Below are 13,189 nucleotides of genomic sequence, written 5' to 3' on the forward strand. Positions count from 1 at the left end.
TGGAATCCAGACAGGCCTTGCTGGGGCTGTTGCGGGTGGTGCCTCGTCAGTGGTATTTGGCTGTTGCTTTAACTTTATGTTGCTTAATGATTTTCTTGTTTCATTCAGTTCCTGTAAGACAGCCAAACGGTCTTTTACTTCAAACTGCTTTGTTTCTTTTTGTACCACTGACATCTGACTATCGAGGTCCTGAACGCGCATTCTTATTCCGAACAATAGTTCGTATGGGCTGAAACCTTTTAGAGAATTTCTTGGCATGTTGTTAAGACTAGTCTGGACACTTATTAAATGTTTGACCCACCCAGCGCCTGAACCTAATACCTTCGCTGTTATAGATTGCTTTATGTCCCGGTTTTTTCTTTCTACCACACTATTCCCTTCGGGATGCGACGGACAAGAATACCGCAACCCAATTCCCATGCTGGCCATGGCCTCCCTATAAGCTCGAGAGCTGAAAGCAGGACCCTGGTCAGAATGGAACGTGGTAATTGCGTATGTGCCGATATGGACTCGCGAATCTTTTATAACCGTTCTAGGCGTCAGCCGAGTGCTGGTGGCCTCATTTTTTAAGTGCATTTCGTCTTAAACGTTGTACACTGGGACGCGCTTCTCTTCTTTGATTGCGCAGATAGACCGCCTTATGCTGTCTAGAAGGGATCCTGAAACTACACTGGCCTGTTCATTACTGCGATCTCTGTTGCAGTCTTCACAATTTTGAGCAAAACATTGAATATCTATACTCATTCCTGGCCACCAGTACTCTGATTGCAATTCTTTCAGAGAGGCTTTGATTGTTTGGTGTTTCAGACCCAACCCCATGTGTGCTTCCAGTAGGAGGAAGCCCCTCCTGCTCCTGTTTGGAATTACTCTATCCCCCACTCCAGGGATTCGAGCAAAAGGAACGGAGTTTGCATCGATTATGTATGCATAATTGAGTGGATAGTTTACGGGTAGTGCTGCACAGTCGCCTTTTACGGTCGTTTTTACTGCTAGCATGGTTTCCCCGTCTATATACTTATCTGTACGCTTTTTTGTGGCTACGGAAGCCGGGTTAGTTGCTTCCGCTTTGGCTGTATTAGCCAATGAATTCCCTGCAACGTGAACGCCATCACGTTGAAGACTCTGTGCGTGAATCACGTGAGTCATTTGTAGTTCTTTGTGTAAAAGAGCTACCTGTTCCCAAAGCAATTTATGCTTTATTGTGGCACCTGTGTCATCTTTGTAGTCGTTTTCGATCCAACTCTGCAGTTTGTTGTTGTAAGAATTGACGCAAAAATGAGAATCGCACACTATAAGTGTGGGGAATTCGCGTTCTGTATTTTCGAGCGCCATCTTTAAAGATCTGATTTCAGTTCTCTGAACCGAACAGTTTCTTACAGATTCAGTTTTTGTTACTTTCGGTCTGAATTTACCGCACAGCCAACGACCTTTAATAATCGCACATGCTGCATTGTAGGATTTACTCTCTACATTAAAATGCTGTACAAAGCTATCTGTATAGATTATACATGCGTATTGTGGGAGAGGCAGGATTTCGATTGGCAGAGGATATTCTTCTTCATATTCTAAATCATTCAGTTCTTTGTATTGCGGGGCGAAATAGTATTTCACGTCTTCCGCTCCAAGAGAATCTATGCACTGTATCCATTTTGGATCCAGTGATACTGTAGGCAGGTTTACTGGGCTGAATAGCGCCTCGAAGGCGGATTCCGCTGTAAGGATATTAATCCGTTTGCCGTGTGTTAGTTCTCTTTCATTTGCTAATGCGATTTGCACTGCGTTCACAGTTCTTTCTGTGCGACTGAATGTTTTTTCTGCTTGTGTGTACAAGTGAGATTTAATTGAAATTGGTACCTTTTCTCCCTCATTAGAGGTTAGGTACGTGAATCCGCATCTTCCTGGGATGACTCGGATTACCAGATCGATCGTGTTGTCACGTGTATCTAATTTTGTTTTTGCTAACATGTCTGTTTGCAGTGATCTCAAAATTTCTGTGTGTTTTTGAGTCCAATTGATTTGTTTTAAATCAGGTTTAATTAGTTCGTAGAGAGGTTTAACCCTCTCTGCGTAATTTAGAATGTAAGTTCTTCCGAAATTCAGAAAACCTAGTATTGATTGTAAATTCTTCAGCGTTTTTGGAGCTTGGAGTACAGCGCACTTCTCTAAGAAGTTGTCCGCTAGGCTTTTCCCTTCACTTGATAATTCGTACCCTAAGAACAGTACTGTCAGATGGGCAATTCGGGACTTTTTAAAGTTGAATTTGTAACCCTCTGCTGCGAACCCAAGTATAATGGTGTTCACCCTTTTCAAGTGAGTATCCAAGTCATCGTCTGTGAGATAAATATCATCTACGTAAGATAATGCTTCATCATCATAGATTTGTAGTAACTCTGTTACCCTAGCTGAGAATAGTCCTGGGCTGTTCTTGAACCCCTGTGGGAGTCGACAGAATTTTTTCTGTGACCCAAATGCGGAGAAAGCGGTCAAGTATCTGCTTTCTGGTGCAATGTTTTGACAAAAGAAACCATTAGAAATGTCTAATGTCGTTTTGTATTTTTTCCTAACTATGTTATTCATTAGGGCTGCACTATGCGAGTTTTGTACTGCAAAGGTTTTGCAACATGTATTAAGGTGTCTGTAGTCCAAAACTAGACGATATGAATTGTCTGGCTTGGAGACAGGAAACAAAGGATTGTTCATTTGAGAGGTGCATGTTTCAATCACCCCCTGGTACTCAAGTTGATCTAAGATCTCCCTGACTTGTTTTTTAGCTTCTTGCTTTATGGGATACTGCCGTTGGGCAGTTGGTTCACTTTTTAATTGGATTTTGTGAGGCGTTGAATCCTCATCCCATCCTACATGATTTTTATACAATGCAGGTGCCTGGGCTACTGCCCATTTCCTTGCATATGTATATTTTTTGTGAATCGGAATGTGATTCGAGAAGGCAGGCATAATCACTTCTTCGCCACGAGGGCACTCCCTGACAAACTCCGGGGGCCAATCTTTTTCAGCTAACAGAATATCATAGCCTTTTGAGAGCTTATCCCAAAATAGACCCTTAATTTTCCTAGTCTTATCACCCTCTATACGCAATGTTATTTCGTATATTTTATGGGGCTCGCTAAGTCTGGCGTCGGCAGTTTCAACCTGAATGTATTCATTCGTGTCCACTGTCTCCAGATGACTCATCAAGATCTTGCGCGCTATACTGATCTCTGCTGCACTGTCCAACATTGTCAATGCCCACTCCCCGTTTTTCAACTGTGTCCTCAGTATTCTCGGCATGGTTGATTACTCTAATACTGGCTACCTTCTTTTTAGGAAATTGAGATTTCTTATTTTGAGCAGGTTCCTTGTCTTTGGACTTGGTGTGCTCTCCTGGGTCTGACCGTCCTCTTCTTTCCGAATTCTGTGGAAGAGATCGAGAGGGACGTGTATCAATACTTTGATATCTATCAGGTCTTTTTATATTATCCCTATTTCTAAGGTTATATCTTTTCTCAGAGGGCTCCCGTTGGGGAGACTGGCGTTCTCGAGTCGGAGTTCTCTCCCTCCGTCGAGGAGACCTTCCTCTGGACTGGAAAACTTTTTCCTTGGGAGTGGATTGTTTATTTCCATCCCAGCTCTTTTTAGGAGTATTTAAATTATTTTTAATAAATAATTTTTCAGGATTTTCGAGAAGTTGGGGCTTAACTGGTTTCCCACCCAAGCTGTCTCTACCTAATTCTTCATAGCATTTTTCTATGATCTTTGCAAGTTCAACAGGATCTTTTATATCTGTTTCCCTCAACTTCTGGCGAATCGCCACAGATGCTGCTTCTCCCTTTACATTGGCTAATAATATAGCCGTGACCTGCTTGAAGTCTTTCAGTAATTTCATACCTAGATTTAAAGCTGGTTCTGGACCGAATTCATTTTGAATTTGTTTTAGCACGTCTGGTATTACCGCCATAGACGGAACACCGTGTGTTTTTGTGTAAATGGAAGCAAAGACTGTACCCCAAGTGTCACAGTCCTCCACGTGTGGTGCGATTCCCATAGGAAGGCAGATGGTCAAGATTCTGTGTTTCTCAATAGGGGTAGTATCAGGAAATACTGCCTCTATTTGAGTGATTTTCTGGGCTAACCAGAAAGGAATTTGTTCCCGTTTTACGGGTGTTTTACCAAGACATGACTGTATGTTCTGTGGTGTAATTTTATTTGTGTTCCCCTGATGAGGGGTCAGCTGGTGTGAATTAACAGCTGGCTGGACTGTTGCAGTCCGTATTACATATTGGACTAATTGCCTATGTATTTTTATTAATGTGTTTAGCTGTGCTAACAGCTCTTCTCTAGACATTTTTGCAATGTCAGGATGTGGTGTGTAGCTGGCTAGAACCGGCCACGTGGCTCCTGGTCTACCTAGTGGACCGAGCCTGGTAATGTGATCATTGTGTTTTAGGGCGCCATTAAACCAGAGCAGGTGCTCTTGAAATTTAAGTGGAATTTCAACCTCCTCGAAAGGGGCGTACTCATCCGGAGGTTCCTCTATTTTGTAATAGTGAAACTCTTGTGTTATAGCGTTTACCGCTGGAAAGTTTATCCATGAATAGAATACCTCTGTCTGCCGATACTCGTGAGCCTCTATCACGAAAATTACTGTACCACCTTGAGGTGGCAGTCCGTTTTCTATAAGTTTTAAAGTTATAGATCTTCTTAACTGGACCGGGATGATAATAGCACCCGGGTCTGTGTATTCGGGACCTTGCTGAGTCGCATCTACTGCGGCCCCAGTGGTGCCGTTGTTTTCTACTGACATTTCAAAAAATGCAGGTTTGCAGAGTAGGTCTCCAAGGAGACAAAGATTAGATGCACAATATTTTGGAACACTGTATCCTTCAACGTTGAAAAAACCAGAGCTTTACATAGGAATCTCTTCCTACTAAGGTCGGGCGGATTTTAACCTTTCACCCACTCCAGACGTCTATTGGAGTATTTACGGGAGAAAGGGGTGTGAAATATGCACGACTGAGTTACTCTACAAGTCTTACGTTAGTTTATCGCCTTACCAAACGTTAGGGCGCCATGTAGTGTAGTTCCTAGTTTCCCACTAGGCCCTGCGCATTGGAATAACATAAACAGTAGTATCGACGTGGAACTGGCTATATTCCAGGCCTCCACTGACTATGCTAAACTTAATTGGGTTGTGTTACCAACTAGCTCAGAGGTCACTGGAAACTTTCTTCTCTGCATAGGAAGTGATCAGCTTCCTTGGCACAGACAAGAAGGGATTCAGCTTTCCAACAACCGTGCAACATGACAACTTTGCTCCTCAGATCAAGAGTCGATCTCTAGGGTCGTGTGAAACAATAGACATAGATTTCACTCAGTCAGTCTGGTGCAGTTTACTTTCACAATATGTAGAGAATAGAGAGACGGGCGTGTATCAATAAAGGTTAACATTTATTGAACAGTCTTTCTTCTCATACAAAAGAAATGTATTGCCACAATTGCAATAACTGTTATTATGAAAAGTACGTACAGTAAGATAAGAATAGCGAAATAGAACTGTAAAAGCATTGATATGGTTTCTTAGCCATACAATGGTTTAAAAGTAATAAAACATTTATACAGTCATATATACATTAGGCTAACATACTCAACTGGTGCTTCTAACTAAGCCTACCCCAGTGTGCCTGACCTAGGCCTAACACGTGAGAAGGGGGAGTAAGTAAGTAGCTTAAGTTAAGTTGGTTTTGCCAAGGTTTGTTTCAAGAATTCTCGTCTAAGGGTTTAGTCAACACCATACCTCTGAATAGAATGATGGAGGATTGGTATCTCCTTCAGGGGTCTCTCTCGATATCCCAGTCACCTGCGAGGGTAAACTGGAAGCGCCGGGACTGGATTTCTCTGCACGAGAAAGGCAGCGGCTTCTCTCAGCGCGTCTGGAGGAAGGAGGGGTGACAGCGTCCGCGGGCAGCTGGGCTGGATGTCTTCGCAGAGGACGGCTGCACGGCTCCTCAAGCGTACTGCACCATAGGTCGCGCTGTAGCGGCGATAATGGTAATCAGTAGCTTCACCACCACAGGATAGCAGGCTGCAGCGACAGGCAACGCTCAACAGCAGTTAGCTTCGCTCTCACAGCTCACAGCTTCGCATTGCTTAAGGCAACGTTGGTAATATTTATACCTGACAGGTGCCGGGTTTGACGCAAGTTTGCTGGACATAAGACGTCAATTAAAGATGTCACTAGGAAGTGGCAGCTATCAGTTGCTCATTAGAGTTCTATTACTAATCAAAACATAGCAAGCGGGGATTTCCAGGTTTGCTAAGTTTTTATCTTGTTGAAGAACTCGGAGTGTTATCTAGGAATATCAGATAGTGACTGCTGCTCTGTCATTGCACTAATTGGTCGCAAAGGAAGTAGCAGAGAGTCATGCTGGAATGTGGCTCTGTGGCTCTGCTCGTGTGAGGCCAGAGATGACTTTACAGAAAATCGCACTTGAACGGTTATGCCAATATAGGGAATAAATGGATTTATAGCCGAATAGGGGCATAAGGTCACAGTATCGATCAGGAACCTAGATAAGCACATGACATGGTATAGGATTTAAGATGCAATATTATTTTTTTTTGTTTAAATCTTGTACAGATATTGTATTGTTTGCTAAGAGCTTATTTTCGATAATAATGTTTTGAATAAACACAACCTGTGTGATGAATCCAAATTAGAGATATTCAGTATTGTCAGTGACTCAGCTGAGTTGGAGGGTGCGGGATCCAAATTGGGTGTCTCCCTGGCCCAAGCAATACAGAGAGTGTTACTGATTCTTACTCAACTAGCTGGCTAACAGACATGTTGAAATGCAGTCATCTTATCCCCAAACATCAGCTGATCAATTTGTGAAAATATCCATATGTTGCTATCAAATACACATTTTCTTTTTGAAAAGAGCAAACAAAATGACAAAAGCTTATTAAGAAAAAATAAAATAAAATAAAACCTGTTTTGCCACAAATATCTTTTCATTTTTCGTAAATACACATTTGACAATCAAACTTCAATTTGTCCTTTTCATCACATACTCACATGCATCACTGCCACACATGAATGCCATGTATCACTATCTCATGCCATGGAGGTCTACAATATGCCAAGAATCATCATGCTTGGATCAACATTAGACCAAGGGTGGGAATCCTGATGCCATGTGTGCCAACAACAAGAAGCAAGTAATTGCCACGGTTATACCATGGCCACCATTATACTAGGTTGAGCAACATCATTCAGTGGTGGAAACCAATATTTCAAAAATTGACATCAATATGTCAGAGGTGGCATTTGCCAGCGGTTGCCATCATGAAATTGATTCTCACATTATGCAAAGCATTTCCACCTGTATGCCATGGCCACCAATACCAAAGGTGGGAACCATCAATACGCTAAGAATTCCAATCAATATGCCTGGGACAACATTTTGCCAGGAGTGGGAACCATCTTTTATATTGAAGCCCACAATATGCAAATAATGAGTGCTAGGGAGTGAGAGTGACTAGGCAGTGCTAGGGAGTGCAGAGTGACTAGGGAGTGCTAGGGAGAGCTAGGGAGTGCAGAGTGCTAGGGTGTGCTAGGGAGTGCAGAGTGACTGCAGAGTGCTAGGGAATGCAGAGTGACTGCAGAGTGCCAGGGAGTGCTAGGGAGTGCAGAGTGACTGCAGAGTGCTAGGGAGTGCAGAGTGACTGCAGAGTGCTAGGGAGTGCAGAGTGACTGCAGAGTGCTAGGGAGTGCAGAGTGACTGCAGAGTGCTAGGGAGTGCAGAGTGACTAGGGAGTGCAGAGTGCTAGGGAGTGCAGAGTGACTAGGGAGTGCTATGGAGTGCTAGGGACTGCTGAGTGACTGCAGAGGCTAATGGCAATGTAAATGACAATGCCATTTATTTATCTGTTTTCAAAACCAACGCATAAATACAAATTTTGTCATTTACAATGCCAATAGCTCTAACTTTTCCAAAGGCGAAACCATTGCATTGTAATTGCTTGTTTTATTAGCAGCAGTTGATGGTGAACAACTTATTACCATGCACCATGGCTGGAAGGAAGTATGAGGAGGAGGAGGATGACACCATTATCTTTTCCAACAAAAGAGACCTTATGTCAGATTGTCCGCCCAATTGGCCACTCTTTTACTTTTCAAAAACTCAGATTCACCAATAGCTCTAGCCACTGTGTCCAGTCCTTTTGCTTGTCCTCTTCTTGAGAGGCTTTTCAAAAATTGACTCCAACAAAATGCCCAACTGGATATTTTATACATTTTGATAGGACATACTGTCTACTCTACTCTAATAGTACCCGAATTGCAGTGATGTGTGTGGTGTATGTATTGTATTTTCAATCTTGCCAGTGAAAAAAATAAATAGGGGAGGCGTATATGGCACATAAAAAATTGTGAAATGTTTTTTCAAGGCATACCGACCACCAGTGCTGGTGCCAGCGGCAAAGATGACGCCAGTCAGCAGTGAGCTGACGCGGGAGCTGCAGGGGGTGAGCCAGCAGCAGCGGCGGGTGGTGGTAAGCCATATTCCTTACTTATTGACAATACACTTGCTGCAAGGGTGTACACTCTGTATTGTTGAAAATAAGTTGCTGTGAACAGTTGAAGACACCCTTTTCTTAGCATTAGCTGGATCAGAGTAACTAAGGGCCTCTTCTTTCTTCAACTCAGCAGAGTAAGTTTTAAGAAGAAGACTAAAAAGGAGTCGGATGACCTTGATGGGTTGATGGAAAAGGGAAAGAAGGAAGGATGGCTGATATGTAATATACGACTGGCAGAGAAGGATGCATGGGTGAAGGAAGGAGGACAGGGATGCATATAGTGGCTGATAGGATGCATAGGTGGTTGACAGATAGGTGAAGGAAAGGATGCCTGCCAGTGCCTGGGTGGGTGAAAGTGTATGGGTGAAAGCAATCCTCCGGTGGGGCGGGAGGGGGAATTGGTGGGTCAAACTCAAAGCCAAGCAAGGACGCATGGCTGGTGGTTAAAATGACAAATGTATGTTGTTGGGGAAAGGTTTGTGGAGATTGAGAGTTATAGCCATGTTTGAATGGATAGATGCCTGGATGGTATTCAATCATAACATAGTTGGAGACTGGATGAAGAGAATTTAAAAGAAAATTAAACCGTGCAAAAGTAGCAAACCCAAGGTTGAAAAATAAATAAAAAGAATGCTAGAAGAGCAATGCAATGATAAATGGAAAAATCGTTGGGAAAAAGAATAAACAAGGACTGTTTTTTTCTCAAGGTTTTTGATTCAAGGTTGTATTTCAGAATACTCCCTTGACTCACTGTAGTTTGCAAACACAACATATATATTGTGTCTGTAGTGAATTCACCCATCATCAATCGCCTCCCTCCGACTTTGAGGCCCACTCCCGCTCCCTATCCATGCCATTTCGACCATGTCAGCCATGGATGGCTTATCAGTTGCATGGTTACAATCCGTAGTACCTCATGTCGTGCTGTATATCATAATTCATATTAGAAATCATATCATCTGCCTTGTTGTTGTAGTCAGGGTGAAAGTGAAATTGAGCATTTGCCATTGATTTAACAAAGTAGGGCCATAATAGAAAATAGATAATTGTGCAGTACAGCTGCTCCACCTGCAGACAGTAGTAAAGTAACGTGAGTCTGCGACAGAAGTAGGCCTGTCGAGGCTGCAAGATGACTGAGCTGGCATGCCTATAAGATCAATTTAGCTAAACGAGAGACAGAAGAAGAAGAATATACTTGTTTACTCCATAGTGCCTAATGCCTGAAGCTCTAATCACATCCAAATCTTAGGGACAGAGGAAGTGAGGATACCACAAATATTATGCACTGCTAGTGCTACTGTGCCACTCTTATTTTATGGGGATAATTTTGAGTTACTGTTTTGCTAAGAGTATTAGTTACAATTGTCTTTTTTTTTCTTGACATAGCTAATCCCTCCCAACCCCAACAGGCAGGAGTTAGCTGCTAGGCAACGGAAGCTGGAGGCCATCAGGGACGAATATCGGCGGCTCGTGTTCTGGTAGAGGAGGCAGCAGCTACAACCTCCAAGATCATGCACGTTTTATAAAGTCTGTGAAATGTCTCCAAAAGTGGTCGAAAGCGCATACCCATGGTGTACATGCTAGGCACAACCTCGAGCACACCTCTTCAACGTTGTGTTGCGAGGGCACAGTTGGGTGATGGAGAATCTGTGATGCATGAGGGAGAATAACAAAAGGCAATGCATTTCAGATATTGAAATCCGCAAAATGCAATGGGCTGAAAACAATGATCAAGAGCTCAGTGGCCCAATGCCTAAAGACAGCTAAACAAAAGTAGCCACCAGCTCAAAGAAGATGCCCACAAGCCCCTTTTCATATACGTGTTTATGTGTTCTGTTTGGTCTGTGTTGAGTGACAATAGATCAAGTCAGACAGCTTTGTACTCCTGCTTTATTGAAGTGTATTGCTACATATAAAAACATATGATAAAATAAACTATGTTATAATAATAATACAAGATGATGAGAAACAGAAACTTCCACTGTACAGAATGCCCAGATATAGAGTCAAATAAGTCGTCCCTAGCTATAAAACACAAGTGTGAATACTGAAATATCAGACATAAATCAAAGAAGTGAACATTTCTTGAAATCGGATGCCGCGGAGACAAGTAGCAACAACAGCAGAAACCTTGATTCATACGTTAGTATCTTTAGCATCCCTTTTCTCAATAATGAAGGAAACAGAATACTGAAGCACTAAATGTAGATGTCTTTATAATAAGGCTGAATGTAAGCAATTCACAGTGTATTATAAATGTGGTATCAAAGAATAATTTAAGGGTGTGCATCTAAAAAAGACCCAATGCTGGAGCAACGTCTATTCCCTTCATAAAAGAAACACCCAAAAATATGCAGGTCTGGATTTACAATAGTAAATTCACCGAGTCCTAGATTACATGGAAAATAATTTCATAAGGATTTCACAATTCCTTGCATGGTCACGCTTTTGCTATAAACAGAAGAAACAGTAAAAGCACTCTGAAAAATCAAACCGCATCATCTGATACTCAAAGAAAAACGAGAATTCAATTATGTTTTTCATTACACAGACTCTTGAAGGGATGTGCATTTCATATTTCTCATAAAGACACGCAATGCAATAATAACTTTTTTTGATGTGTATCTCATATAATGTGTTCTCTTACCTCAGCAAACTGAGTAAATGCTTCCAGTGCATGTTGGTGGATTAACCATGAATGGTTGGAGAGAAGGGCTGCAAAGAGAGCAGATAACTTCGGAAGGACTTCACTCTGAAAAAGGAAATATGTATTCCCAGTAAACAATAATGACAAATAAAAAAAATTAAACAGAGACATTGTTTCATAAGAAAGAAACATAATTCTATACATATTCAATCAATCAATGATTTGTAGTGCATCGCTTATCGCCCTTGAGGGTATCCAGGAGCTGGGGGCCTGCTGCTGCTGGGAGTTGTCAGTCGAACACCCAGGTTTTTAGGCCCTCTCTGAACTTCTGTAGGGTGGATGCAGTCCAGAGGAGGAGTGGGAGGCCATTCCAAGTCTGGGCGGCCTGGTAGGAGGTGGGGCGCTTGGGCAAGAGAGACAAGCGTAGTTGTCTGCCAGGCTGGTGGAAGTTCAGTCAGTGGTTGAGGTAAGCTGGTCCTTTTTTGCGCAGGGCCTTGTAGGCATGGGTCAGCAGTTTGAACTGGTATCTTTTATAGACAGGGAGCCAAGTTGAGGACACTGAGGTCTGGGGTGATATGGGCTCTTCTCAGGAGGTCAAGGATAAGCTTGACTGCACTATTTTGGATGGTTTGCAGTCTGCTCAGTAGAGTAGTAAGTAGTGAGTAATTTTTTTTATTGTTTTAGGTTAATTAAAACCATTACAAAAGTACATTGATAGCTCATACCTTCGGATAAAAAGATTTTTAGAAAAATATATTATTTTTAAAACAAGAGAATTTTGATAAAAACAGTTTGGTGCAGGTGTGAGGTCCCAGTGTGGTGTCTTGGCCAATATTCAACTAGTCCGGTCTGGTGCCATCTTCCAGATTTTTTTGTTTCAGTTCCAGACATTTCAGGAATTTGACCATCTTCCCATTTAATGGGGGATGGCCTGGGTCGAAGCAAGCAAGAACCGCTTGTCTGCATATGCGGATTTTAAGTTCATTGAAGGCCGTTTTTAACAGGGCTACTCTTTCCTCTTTCAGCCTTGGGCAGGTGCATAGATGTTCGAAGTCTTCATACTCTGCCCCGCACAGCCTGCATTTTGTCCCCCAACCCCTTCTCAGCCATGTTTGCAAATGCGGAATACAGGGTAGAATTCCTAGCCTATGTTTTAAAAAGGCTTCTTTTGATTTCCTGCCATACCCCAGACCAAAGTATGCTTGTAATCCAGGCGATTTGTATGTGGACAAAGTCATCCATGCGTGTCGCCTTTGTGAAAAGGTCGCTTTATCTTCCAGGTGCGATTGATTTTTTATTCTCTTGTTTACAACACGCTTGAATTGCACATGCGGTAAAGGAGTTTCCCAGAGTTCTTTTAGACCTGTGATAGTCAGGGATTCCTCTAGGAAAGTTTTCGCAGGCAGTTGAAGAGAGCTGCTTAGGTCTAGCCATAGCAGGTGGTTCAGTGAATTTTCTGGCGAGTTCTTTATTTTCTGCCAGCACTTTATGTATGAACCTCTTCTTGCAAGCTTTTGGGAGGTCAGTCCAAACTCTAACCGGATCTGGGCTTGTGAGGTGTAGGTTGGCAGATTAAAGAGAAGTTGGTAGGCCTTTGCAATGGTTGTGTCCAGCAATTTCTCATCTATGCCTTTTAGAGCCTCACTGCCGTATGTTATAGATGACTCTAGCTTGACTTGTGCCACACGGAGCAGTGGGAGTAGAGTGGGACCATTCAGATTAGACTTTAGCTGTTTAAGCGTGGTAGCTATCAGCATCCCTTTCCTCTTAATTGCTTCTAGTTGGTTCATAAAGCGTCCTCCTTTATCGAACAATATTCCAAGGTATTTGTATTCTGAACAATTCGCGACAACCTTTGTTCCAAGGAACCAAGTGTGCAGCTTTTTGTTCCCATTTATGGACAGAACTTTAGTCTTGTCGATATTTATTTCTAACAGGTTCGCTTCGGCATAACCATGCAGTGCATTG

At 42.5% G+C, this 13,189-nt stretch overlaps 1 protein-coding gene across 2 annotated transcripts in view; it reads right to left on the minus strand.

Moving 5' to 3' along the window:
- Positions 1-13,189, minus strand: part of FIRRM (FIGNL1 interacting regulator of recombination and mitosis) — a 3,285,109-nt gene that overhangs the window by 241,759 nt on the left and 3,030,161 nt on the right. For both annotated transcript variants that reach the window (XM_086964357.1, XM_086964349.1), the window contains one exon: positions 11,222-11,326. In XM_086964357.1, the coding sequence (XP_086820483.1) occupies positions 11,222-11,326 (105 nt within the window). The remainder of the gene's footprint in view (positions 1-11,221; positions 11,327-13,189) is intronic.

Source organism: Lissotriton vulgaris, chromosome 1_1 (genome assembly GCF_964263255.1).
Source record: "Lissotriton vulgaris chromosome 1_1, aLisVul1.2, whole genome shotgun sequence".
NCBI lineage: Eukaryota > Metazoa > Chordata > Amphibia > Caudata > Salamandridae > Lissotriton > Lissotriton vulgaris.